This window comes from Macrobrachium rosenbergii, chromosome 17 (genome assembly GCF_040412425.1).
Source record: "Macrobrachium rosenbergii isolate ZJJX-2024 chromosome 17, ASM4041242v1, whole genome shotgun sequence".
Taxonomy (NCBI): domain Eukaryota; kingdom Metazoa; phylum Arthropoda; class Malacostraca; order Decapoda; family Palaemonidae; genus Macrobrachium; species Macrobrachium rosenbergii.
In genome coordinates, this window is record NC_089757.1 from 25,752,598 (window position 1) to 25,765,764 (window position 13,167).

The 13,167-nt window shown below is 37.1% G+C and overlaps 1 protein-coding gene across 2 annotated transcripts in view; it reads left to right on the forward strand.

Annotated features, from left to right (window-relative positions):
• The first annotated feature begins 1,296 nt into the window (after positions 1-1,296).
• The window catches only part of LOC136847800 (uncharacterized), a 298,449-nt gene continuing 286,578 nt past the window's right edge, over positions 1,297-13,167 (forward strand). The window contains exons 1-2 of one of the 2 annotated variants that reach the window (XM_067119710.1): positions 1,297-1,434; positions 7,989-8,038. In XM_067119710.1, coding sequence (XP_066975811.1) covers positions 8,001-8,038 — 38 coding nt within the window. In that variant the 5' untranslated portion in view covers positions 1,297-1,434; positions 7,989-8,000. Of the gene's footprint in view, positions 1,435-3,130; positions 3,432-7,988; positions 8,039-13,167 lie in introns of those variants that run through there. The other variant, XM_067119709.1, reaches the window with a different exon arrangement.

The following is a 13,167-nucleotide window of genomic DNA, read 5'->3' on the forward strand; positions in this document are numbered from 1 at the left end:
ATTGGTTCCACCTTACGTAACTCATAAACCATTTGACAAGTGGAAAAGGTTCAGCTAAATGAGAAAGCTGATAACCCTCGTCTCTTCCTCTCGAAAGTAGTTTCAATGTATCTCTCCTACTCTAATGAGGCCAAATGACACAAAAGGTTACTCCGTTCACCTTTTGTCCCCGATTCGCCTCTTATTCTTCATTCATTTATGCGAATTCCCCCCCCAAAAAGTCCCTTTTTATCTCGAAAACTGTAGAGAGAGAGAAAGACCTCTTGGAGTCTGAGCCAAACGTTAAACGATTTCAGCTACTGGGACTCAATGAGCCAAAAATGAATTGGGAGCAATCGTCCGTATACACTTCGCTCAGGAGTTTCACTGGACAACGAAGGAGGGAGAAATTAAAAGAATTTGGTAAGTAAACATTGGGGAAAAGACGATGAAAAACTGAAAGGCAACAAAATCAAGCACAATAATAGACAACACATTACAATATCTTTTAGTTATTTCATAAGGTACAGTTCCATGGGTTATGTTACGTTAATTTCCGTGAATAAGGAGGAAAACATCTTCAATTTTGAGTGTTCTAAATGTTTAATTCTTTAACTTAACCCAAACATTTCATTTAGCTAACTATTGTACAGACAGTGAGTCCTCATATTTGGCGCAACGGCTTTCTATTCAAAATAAAATAAAATTAAAAGAGCTGTTCCCTAAGTGAAAACTGAACATGTGACTTTGCCAAAATGCATATTTAATAAGAAATCCATGCACACCGATCTCAATAAATATGAAAGAATGCTCGCACCATATTTACGAATATATGAAATAGGAGCGTAACTACAGCTGCACATATGGCCAATTCAACGCAAGTAACTACAGACTGAAAAACACACACGTGCCTAATAAAATGGATACATAAAATGCGTCAGCGGACAGAAGCAACACCAGCTGACCACTGATTTAAGAGGACGTCAAAAAACTAAACAAGAGTATGAACTTGACGCTTTAGCCAGACAGAGGCCCATTCGATGATTTCATGGTTGGGTCTTGATTCTTCTCCCCTCTCGGGATAGGCACTCATTATTCAATGGAATTGTCAGCTGGCCTGTCAGCAATACTAATTGTATTGCAATTTCATCGTGAATGGGCACACTATTGACTGACAATACGAACGCGACCGGAACTGAGAAACTGTAGTTCTTGACTGAAATCTGGCCTGCAGTTCTCGACAACCGAGAAGCAAAGTGCACGTGTACAGGATGAACTACAGTCCCAATTTCAGTTCAGGAGCTGGCGTTTAAGTGTGGTGACTGCGTATACGTTACCGTGATCGCAAAACACTTCTGGTGGATTAAGTGTATTAATTCTTATAAATTAACAGATAACTGCTCATTTTCTGTGTATATGCAAGCCATATACAACTTCATACTCGCCATAAGCTAGGTATGTTAATAGTGCTACTGCTTTTTTAGCCCTATAAAACTTCATTTGGATTATATGCTAGGCTATTTAGACTTAATTCCGACGGTTTGATAATAGGCTTGGCAACAGAAACCATCACAAATATAATACAACAAGGACAGTCAGCGTATTGAAATAGTAGACATTTTTGTGCAACATTTATATATATATATATATATATATATATATATATATATATATATATATATATATATATATATATATATATATATATATATAATATATATATATATATATATATATATATATATATATATATATATATATATATTCTTTTAGGTCTACCCTTTTTTGTGTTAAAATTGTACGGTGTTAGAAAATAAGTTAATTTACTTTATTTCAAAGAAAGTATGAACAGAATCTTCGGATGCTAGAGGAGTAGCCACATCCACGTTTACAAAATCACAAGACCTGAAACTGCCTGGAGGACTGATGAATTGTGTGTGTGGGGACGGTTTGGCCTGCAGTTCACACAACTGTCAGATCAACTTGCAGATGCACTATTGCCTTGCGAAGAAGTAATTTCATCATGCTCAATAGATCGCTATGCAATTTACCCAGCTAGTAAGCACTGACGTAAATTTAAGAACAATTTCCTACAACCCACAAATCACCACCCCACCTCGTCCGTCTAACCTTTTCCCCTGCCACTTAGGTACATCCGGCTGGGGACTTATGATAAACGTCAAAAAGAGCAGGCCATGTGGTTGCACATGACATTAGACAGACACACACACAGGAAAACGCATAACTTACAAATAGCAAGGAAAACAATTTTTTTTCAATGAACGCTCGATAGAAGAAGAAGGAATGATAAGTTCGGAAATTCATAATCAGATGTAACTGGGGTCTGAGATATAGGTGGCCGGTAATAAAGTCACAGGAAAAAAGTCAAAGTCACATTTTCGCTAGAAAAAAGTCACATTAATCTATGGTGGCCGGTAATCATTCGGTAGCGATAGGTTGGGTTATGCTAGGCTAGGTTAGGTTACTTTTTTCTGTAACTTTATAACCGGCTTACATAAATTATTATGACTTTTTTACCAGAATTCGAGATATACGAAGAAAATGTGCGGTAGGTGGAAATGTGCGGTAGGTGGAAATGTGCGGTAGTTGGAAATAACCTGATGTGTAAAATGCAGTCAAAAGAATATGCAAGTGCTTACAGCGTCTCGGTTTTCAGCTGACAACGCCATTATTACACTGCAGTAACCTACAGAGGGGTTATGCATTACTGCGTTCCTATACCTCGTAATTACACAGTGGATAGTTTACTTACAGCTCTCTGACGTTCTTGCCCTACTATCAGCTACCAGGTACGTCAGGAAACTGAGCACGGTCTTTTTTTTTTTATGTGGTTTACGCACACTACGTCACATCATCACGAGCTCAATATTGATACTGGGCCCATTAGCATCTGATATACGCTAATGTAACTAGTTCGCGAGGACGCGTTTGTTCTTTCATGCGATGGAATCTTTCATTGCCTGTTTTTTCTGTGCATTTGATTGGCTCTAGATAAAAAAAAATGGGGCATTTGATTTACCTTGAAAAAAAAACAATTATATTAACAAGAAACAGTAGAGATGTTAGGTTTAAATTGGGTCTTTTGTGGAAGGCTTCGGCATCTCCCCCGCCCTCTCGTTCCCACAAGTCATTTGGAAAACTTTTCCCGGTGATTTCGGACTTTCAAAGTTAAAAAGCTAATATAGTGTATTGCGGTGTTTTCAGGAGTCCTTAATTTTCAAATAATATGGAAAGTCAGTGCTGTTATACTACAAAAAAAGACTAATAAGGCATTATAACTACGTGATTACAAAGCCAGAGCAAACCACATGAAAATTCTTTTAAATGACGGTTTGGTAAGATTTTTAAGCCACCGCCGCGAAAGTTGGCCAGAAATGTTATCGACTTTGCTTCAGAATCAGCTTAGGTTGGGCCAAGCTGGCTTAAACTTGGTAAGATTATGTGATCGAATTACTTTCAGATTATGTCTTATAATCAGTTTGCTTACTAAACAGACTGTAGAATAAGGATCTTAGTACTAGGCCTACTGTCAACCATTACATGCAAACTTCGTTCCTAGAATGTTTTACCAAGCATTGCAGTCAGTTGGATAATAAGGTTCCTCTATTGCTTTCCGCTTCAACCTCTGATAACGAAAAACGAGTGTGATTAAGCAAAATTTTACATTACCGTATTATTATTACACATTAGGCAAAACGTGTGGATGAACCCCTGTAAGGAAACCGTTTTCCTTAGTTCATGGGAGAATTCAACGGGGTAGCGTCTACACTGCGAGAGTAAAGTGGATATGAAAGTAACGAAGAGAAAATTCCTTTGAGAATTTATTGAACTGTAAGTTTTTTGTTGCCTTTGGACAGTTTTTTGTCACCTGTGGACAGCAGCGTGGTCAGGCTAATCGAATCAAAAAAGATATTTCCGAGGAGGTAAGGGCCAGGGACAATTCGTTGCCAAAGACTAGGCCTAGGTTACTGATAGACTTAAGTTTATTGTATTATAGAAAACTCGTTGCGTTTGGTTAACTTTCTTGTATCATACAGTTGACTTCAAATAAAGATGAGATTTTCGAACTTATTCTATGTATATTTATATTTAAGAATGCCTAATTTCTTTGTGCATCGTTTGTTTCTTAAATGTTTAGTTGGGATTGGTGTAGGTCTATGGTTGCTCATCTCGGATAAAAGCGGCCTTTTTATTGAAAAATTACAACAAACTTATTTAGTATTATGCCACATAGGCATGAGTGTCGGTCATAAATAGCAGGCATCCTGAGTAAAAATCATGAATATAGGGAATCGTGGAATGATTTTGATTTATTTTGAAATACGTTCCGCTCGACTGACTGCTTTAATAGTCGGTATTATATGGCTGGGGACGAAGGACAGTCATTTCTACTATTTCTACCAGAGGGGAGAGGGTACACAGACCCATCTGTTTTTTTTTTTTTTTTCTTTTATGCCCATGAAAAGCTGAAGTTACCTTAATGATAACAGTTTGAGTTGCCCCGTGTTTTAATTGCAGGTGACCATTTTTCACAAAATGAATCCTTCACAGTGTGTCTATAAGACCAGTTACAAATCATGCTTAAAAAACATTAATGGAAATAGTTACCATTGGAATTTTCCAATAGCAAACAAATGATAAAGCCCTTTTATTAATATGTTGTCTCTCGGCGAGCCACCAGACAACAGTGATTCTGGCCATAAATGCGTTAGAACACTGGAAAAAGATACTTATGAAAGATAGGCTGGAGTATTGGACCGTAACGAGCGCATGATTGCCTATAACGTTTGCCATCATTTTCCTCGAACGAGGTCTTAACCAGAACGGAGAGGATGAAAGGCCAGTAGTAAAGTATGAAGGAAATGAGTGTTCTTAAGAGCAAACATTTTAATGACAAAAAACAAGTAAAAAATGCGCCGAAGTTTCTTCGGCTCAATCGAGTTTTCTGTACAACGTATAATTCTGTATGAAACACTCAGCCACGGCCAATGAAACTCTCAGCCGCGGTCCACGAAATTTTCAGCCACGGCCCGGTGGTGGCCTGTGTTGCTGGCACTTGTAGCGGTGCCAGACGCACGATCATGACTAAATTTAACTTTAAATAAAATAAAAACCACTGAGGCTAGAGGGCTGCAATGTGGTATGTTTGATGATTGGAGGGTGGATGATCAACGTACCAATTTGCAGCCCTCTGGCCTCAGTAGTTTTTAAGATCTGAGGGCGGACAGAAAAAGTGCGGACGGACAGACAAAAAGCCATCTCAATAGTTTTCTGAAATTCCTTTCAAATGAGCCCCATATTCTTTGGAAACTTTAACTTCAATTCAGTGGCCCCTGTAGGCTTGTTCCACGTGAATCTGGTTTATCTTCTGAATAATATAAAAATAATAGTTGAAAACTTCATAGGGCTTCTTCTGTATGTTTAGGGGAACCACAGATGTCACGGCATTCGGAAGTTACCGAGAGAAAGACAATAATGATAATTATTTAAATTATGGTTATGAAGTCTCTGTTGTTTGCTCCCAGGCCAGACGTCCACGTTAGGCCCATTTATTTCTACAACGCCAAGCTCATTTATCCTTACAATGCCAGACCCGTTTATCTTTATAATCCTAGGCCTATTTATCCGTGCAACGCTAGGCCCATTTATCCTTACAATTCGAGGCCCATTTATCACTTCAATGCAAGGCCCAAATATCCCTACAACGCTAAGCCCATTTTTATCCCTACAACGCTAGGCCTATATATCCCCTAACTCCTTACCACACCGAAGGGTTCCTTGGTACAAGGGTAACCTGTCAGTGACATGGAAGCCTCGGCGTGTGTTACAAAAAAAAAAAAAAAAAAACTTAAATTTACCTCACTCTACTGGGAGCAACGTTAAAACAAGCGAAAGTAATATGACAAAAAGGAGTGATAACCTATCTGCTGGAAGAACCAACGTATTAGCGGAGCAAAAGCTATGTTGTTACTGTGCTTCGAGTAATTGTCCAGGAGCTTGTTTTGATCGTTTGTTCTTTATTCACGACTCAAACAAATTTGTCCAGTCGTGAGGAGTTGAACGAAATGTCTATGCTTCAGATCTTGAGACATTCAAGACTTTTTGTGTAAACAGTTACATTGGCATTGTGGCGAAGCGCTTCTTTTGTAATGGCCATAGTGTTCGTTTTTTGCACCATTTAAACAACTACTCTTATGATAAATAATAATAATTAGTGTTCAGGCTTCCTGTGTGATCTCCCTTAGACAGAACCAACAGCTGCAAAGGTAAACTAAATAAAGCATCTTGTAAATATATAAAGGTGATGGAGTGATATCAAGTACACCAAAAATTTGTTTCCATTCAGTTAGGCATCCACAAGGCAATCTCTCGAGGAGTATCCAAAATAGTAGACGAAGCAAAAAGGACGCATGTTCTTTATTTTGTCATATATCTGTCCTTATTTTCAATTTGTTTTCAGTGTCAATTATTAGAACGCACCACCTATACCACTATAGTCCTAACCGTGGAAGAATCATGAGAAACTCGAAAGTTCACTTGCTGAACGTTTAGTTGTGCGCAGAACCGATTGGAGGAGAAACAAGACACATTATGGTAATTTTAAGTCCTCAAAAATTATAACCGTGATATAATTGATAACTACCCGAGATTCAAAGCATTCGTTTATAAACTGGTTTTCTGGAATGAGATAGGAAGGGGTCTCTTGATTAGCTCGTTGACACCGCCGAGATATAAATTGTAGTGCAAGAATTCTCTTAATGTCTATTGAGGATCTGTCTTGCGAGTAATCTTGAAAAGTGTGCCCAAAGTTTCCAAACTGACGGCAATATAAGAGAGGCTCGAAACGGCAGGTCCCTGTCATACATTCTTTATGTACAGGTACCAATAAATAAATAAATAAGTGAATATATATATATACACATGTATGTGCATGCATGTGTGTATATATATATATATATATATATATATATATATATATATATATATATATATATATACTGTATGCGTGTGTGTGTGTGTGACGTTGAATTTGTTACTCACAGATTTCCACTGTTACACAGTTGAAATATAAACGGATACTCAGTATTTTTTCTAATGTTGAAATTATTTTTCATTCCGTTGTAATTGTTGTTTTTTATCCATAATGAGCATTAAACCAACATATTCGGCAACTCTCCACAAATCAGTACGCTAGTAATTTTTTAAAAATCACAAGGATTGTTTTCCCGTGAAATTGTCTTGGGATCTGATGCTTTTGCCTGTCACCCTGAATCATACTGATTACCACGAGAGAGAGAGAGAGAGAGAGAGAGAGAGAGAGAGAGAGAAGCGCACGTAGACATTTATCTCTCTCCCTCGTGTCGCCCATCTCTCAGCCTAAGCTTTGGCCGTCTCCCTTGTTATTATGATAATGATCTCGGCTTGTCTTGTTAAGGGAGCGGATATTATATTATCATGGCGAGTTGCGGCCTTCCCAGTACTGTGATGAGAGCTCTGCATTTCAACTCAGGATGAGTATTAGTGTAATAATATTTAGTAGTGTTTTAATGCACTTGCCTGTTTCCCATAAATGTTCACTTGATAATTATTTGTTTATGTTATGTGAAGTGAATTAATACTGTCATGTGTGCGTATATGTATATATATATATATATATATATATATATATATATATATATATATATATATATATATATATATATATATAATATATTATGAATAAAATGCATAATGTGCTAGATACAAAAGAATGATTCCTGAGTTCTCCCGATTTTCTTTCTCCTTACTATTTGAACAACATAGTTGGGTAATTATGTTTGATAATGTGATCTTCAAGTCGGTTCAATTCTTTATTGAAAAATGTTTCATTTATTAGATTTTTTATTAAATTTATTAAAAAATTTTCTATTATGATGAAAAGCATTTCATTATCGTAGTATTGCGTGAATGCTTCCCTTAACCGGAATCTCTCTCTCTCTTTATTTCAGGACTGCGATTGCATGCGCACAGCCTTCGTGTCTTATCGCGGCTGCAATAGGTGAGTACTCATCTTTAGGATTTTATTTTGAAACTAATAGAGGTTATTCTTTCCAAGGTAGTTTCAGATGAGGTCGTTTAGAGTAAGAATTGTCTCAGTAATTAGAACCTAAGTCAATGTGCACGTTTTTGGACTCGGGAAGCAATGCTCTGCACCCATTCTCTTTCCTCTACGTCCCGTAGGGGGATAGTACCGTCAGTGTACCTCATGCAGTGCACTGTAGGCATTACTTAAGGTTCTTTGCAGCGTGCCTTCGGCCCCTAGCTGCAACCCCTTTCGTTCCTTTTACTGTACCTCCTTTCATATTCTCTTTCTTCCATCTTACTTTCTACCCTATCCTAACAACTGATTCATGGTGCAACGGCGAGGCTTTCCTCCTGTTACACCTTTCAAACTTTCTGTCAACTTTCGTTTCAGTGCTTGGCCTTTGGCCTAAATTCTATATTCAGTTCAATTCAATTCAATTCAGCCTCTCCTCTACGATTTAGATTTCAGTCCTTGTTACAGGGCTGGCTTAAAAGTTCACCGTAAATGAACTGAGCCTAATCTTGCCGCTGTATTATTGACTCGTACAAGGCCGAACGACAGCTTGTAGGAAGGCCCCCAAAGATAGATCAAACAAATTAATCCAATGAAGAATTTAGTCCATTTCGTACACTTCATTTTTTCAGGTTTTCTGTTTTCTCCTTGCTTAATTTTTATGCATCTCCGAATCACTGCGCGCCTTTTACGATTCTTCACAGCCCATTGCTAGGTCTTATCAGTTTGTATATGCCCAGATGACCCGTTTATTCAACAATTTAACAATTCAAATTTGCCCAGAAACTGTCTGGGGCGAATGCAATCGTCAGATACCATCTAGGTACATTGAAGATTGCCTTTAGTTTTGGTCGTCTTTAATATAATCTTTTGATGCTCTGTGGAATAGTCGTAGTGTTCATATTTGAGCTGCCATATCGTTCTCATTATTATTTATTAATAAGATTTTTATTGCCTACTGCCCATCACGATAACTCATTTGTGTTGCCAGGCAAGTGTCATTTGATGAAGCGCAGGAAATCATTTTAGGCGTCATAACCTACGCAATAAATTTGCATACAAAAGCTACATCGGTTGGTTAATGTAGCGCGTTGTGTGTGCAATTAACACGGAACCTCATCGGTGAAAGGGATTTGGAAACTGTAAGCAGATCGAGTATTTGTTTTCACAATGTTACTGTTTTGCATCTGATTTTTTTTTCTTTTTACCTGTTTTAGTTGTTCTTTTTTTGTCACAGGGATGTTGCATTTTGCGTCGCAGTATATGTGGTAATTGAGCTTCATTGGTATGTATTATTTGGGGAGGGGAATATATCACTTAGTAGTATCCGTTAATTTGAACTTAACGATTGTATTACGTTTTCTAACAATTTCCACAGTTTGTAAACATTCTTCGTAATAATCAAGAAATAAATATATAGAAAAACAATAATACGCAAATAAACACTCTTCGCAATAATTAAGCAATAAATATGTTGAAAATTACAATTAGTAAAAAACAGAAGTATGGAAATACAGACTCCTTTCTTAGTGAAAGCATCGCAGATTTTTTTTTATGTCATGAAACGGTAAAGTTCCAAGACTTCTCATTGGTCCATGTGGCAGATCAGTCATTCGGTCTTCTGAACATATCTGTCGTCAGTTTCTTACAACAAAATGTCGCAAATATGAGTAAAGTCCAATCACTCAAAATGCCAAGGGATTTGAGTAACTTTGTATTTCAGAGTTATATATGGAGGATTATAATGCATATTCATGTGAGAATAATATATATAATGGAGTATGAAATTTTTCTATTTGTACGGATTAAATGAACAGATTTCGGTAACAGATTGGAAGTGAATATAAAAGAATCTATGCTTTAGTTTTATATTTGCTTTTGGGTATTGTTATTTTAGAGATTTTGTCTTTTGAATGTTATAGCAATAACTTGCAATACAGGTATTTTCTTATATGTGAATATCAACATTTTTTTCCTCTCTTTAAAGATCTTACATACACAAAAAGACGCCATTTCTCAATCAGATCCTTCTGCACTTTTTCTTCCTCCTCCTCCTCCTCCTCCTCCTCCATTAGGTGATTAGTGATTTATGAATTAATGTTGATTTTTCTCTACTACACGAATTATTGTTTTTTATCTTAAATGACAATTTCATCGGTGTAGAATTTTTTACCTTTGTGTTTATTGAAAAGCAAAGTAACATGTAATAATTTCCCTTTAATGTTTTCCACTTTTTTTCTAAAATTTAGCCATAATCGCGCTTCTGCAACGATATTCGATAGGCCACCACCGGGCCGTGGTTAAAGTTTCATGGGCCGCGGCTCATATACAGTAGTATTATACCGAGACCACTGAAAGATAGATCTGTTTTCGGTGACCTTGATTACACGATGTATAGAAAACTCGATTGCGCCGTTTTAATTTGCTAAGGAGAGTTGGTCGGTAGAAACTGCTTCGAGCCAAAGTTGATAGGCCATCTGTCTTCTTCTGGTTGCTTGAGTCCTTGATTATTTGTGAAAATCCTGTAAGAATGTTGCCTCTGATGCTCCACTGTATTTTGAATCACTTGTCGTGCAATTTCTGTCCTTAATAGAGAGAGAGAGAGAGAGAGAGAGAGAGAGAGAGAGAGAGAGAGAGAGTGCAAACACACGGACAGATACACTGACACAGACACACACATAAGTATGTGTATATATATTTATTTATTTATTCCGAATACCTCTCACCGTAGACAGTGCAAACACACAGATAGACACACTGACACACATACATACATACACACACACATATATATAATATATATGTGTGTGTGTTCATATTTATTCGGAATACCTTTCACCGTAAGAGATTAGATTGCTAGCCTTATGCCATTCCTTTGAATCCAATCGTGATGAAACAGTATTGGATTCCTCCTGTAAAGGCATCGCTCATGTCAGAAATTAAATTGTTTCCCTCTGATGTACTGAGCTACAGAGATTATTCAACATGAATAGTGCATGTGATAATGTAGTTGCGTGAATGACATATAGATAATTCTGACCAAGTGGAAGCGCAAATCGTTTTATTTTTTAGATTACTTTTGAACATGATATTTCATCTGTTAGTTCCTGTAATCCCTCAAAATAATATTTGTAAATGAATGGAAACGTGATCATTTTTGTTTTGTCCATTACCCATTGCAGATGCGAACTCATCCCAAAATACGCATCACGTATCGCAGTTCCCATTTAGAAAATAAAAATTGTTTCGAAAACGGAAAGAGATACGGACACAAACCTGTATAAAGAAGTCGGGCACTTTTTTTTTTTTTTTGGTGGGGGGTGGGGGTTCCGACCCCATGTAGGAGCGCCCGTAAAGAGATGAAATCGACTGGCCCAGTTTTTATTTTTTGATTTCGTGGATTCGCAGATTCACACTTACGAATCGTGAAATCATAAAATTGGGATTTTGGCCAAGAAAGCAACGACCTTGCCGGTTGCGATGAATTGCTCCTATTTCCGTGTAAAAAACCCCGTAGGGGGTTAGTGCCGTCAGTGCACCTCACGGGGTGCACTGTAGGCATTACTAAATGTTCTTTGCAGCTTCCCTTCGGCCCCTAGCTGCAACCCCTTTCGTTCCTTTTACTGTACCCCAATTCATATTATCTTTTTTTCGTCTTGCTGTCCACTCACTCCTAACAATTATTTCATAGTGCAACTGCGAGGTTTTCCTCCTGTTACACCTTTCAAACCTACATACTCTCATTTTCCGTTCCAGTGTTGAATGAACTCATAGGTCCAAGTGCTTGGCCTTTGGCCTAAACTCTGTATTCCATTTCATTCCATCCCTGTTTCCTTGTAAAAAGGTGCTGATTGAGACCCATTTTCAACTGCCCCGTAGGGGAGGTAGTGCTATCAGTGCAGCTCGTGTGGTGAGCTGTAGGCATTGCTGAAGGGTCTATGCAGCGTGCCGTCGGCCCCCAGCTGCAGCCTCTTTCATTTCTTTTACTGTACCTTCGTTCATATTCACTTTCTTCCATTTGATTTTCCACCTTCTCTAACACTTGTTTTATAGTGTAACTGCGAGGTTTTCCTCCTGTTACACCTTTCAAACCTTCTTCCTGTAAATTTCCGCTTCAGCGCTGAATGACCCCATAGGTCTCAGCGCTGGGCCTTTGGCATAAATTGTATATTCCATTCCATACCATTCCACAGTTTCGTACATAGCGTAGTCGACGTTCTCCTTCTAAAAGGGAGAATGTCATTCGGTTTTTAGTTCCAACGGAGTTAGGTGCTGGTTGAGGAGTTCGTCTTACTTTTTGTTTTACTTTGTTTTAATTTTGATTATTTAATGTTTTTATTTGTGGTTTTAGCTTTTACAAGTGTTGCTTTTACTGAGTCTGTTTTGCAATTGTAAATGTTATGTATTTTGCAGCCCTGAAGATGAGACTTCACGTCTCGCAAATTTGGCCAATGAATCTGAAATGTTATGCTGGCTGTTTCCCGTTTTAGTCCTGGTAATTCTCCTGCGTTCCAGATGCCCTGCTCTTCCTGCACACACACACACACACACACACACACATATATATATATATATATATATATATATATATATATATATATATATATATATATATATATATATATAATATATATATACACACTTATTTATATGTGTGTATATTATATATATATATATATATATATATATATATATATATATATATATATATATATATATATATATAAATAGACTACTATATATATATATATATATATATATATATATATATATATATATATATATATATATATATATATATATATATATATCCGACTTATGATCGCTAGGTATATCGCTTAGGTTTTCCGATCGGTGAAGGAATGGATATTGGGTCTGACGTATTCAGTTGGGTGACCTTGACCACCCAATGGAGTTTGATGCATAAAGTTATTAACCTCATTTCAAAATCCTATAAAAACCTTTACCAACAGAAAGAGGATATCTGTAGTACATGCAAAAGTTTTTTTTCTTAATACATGCTTCCATGTGATGTATAGTGCATTACTGTTCATAAGGTTATGCGCAGTCATCATCAGTGACCTCGAATA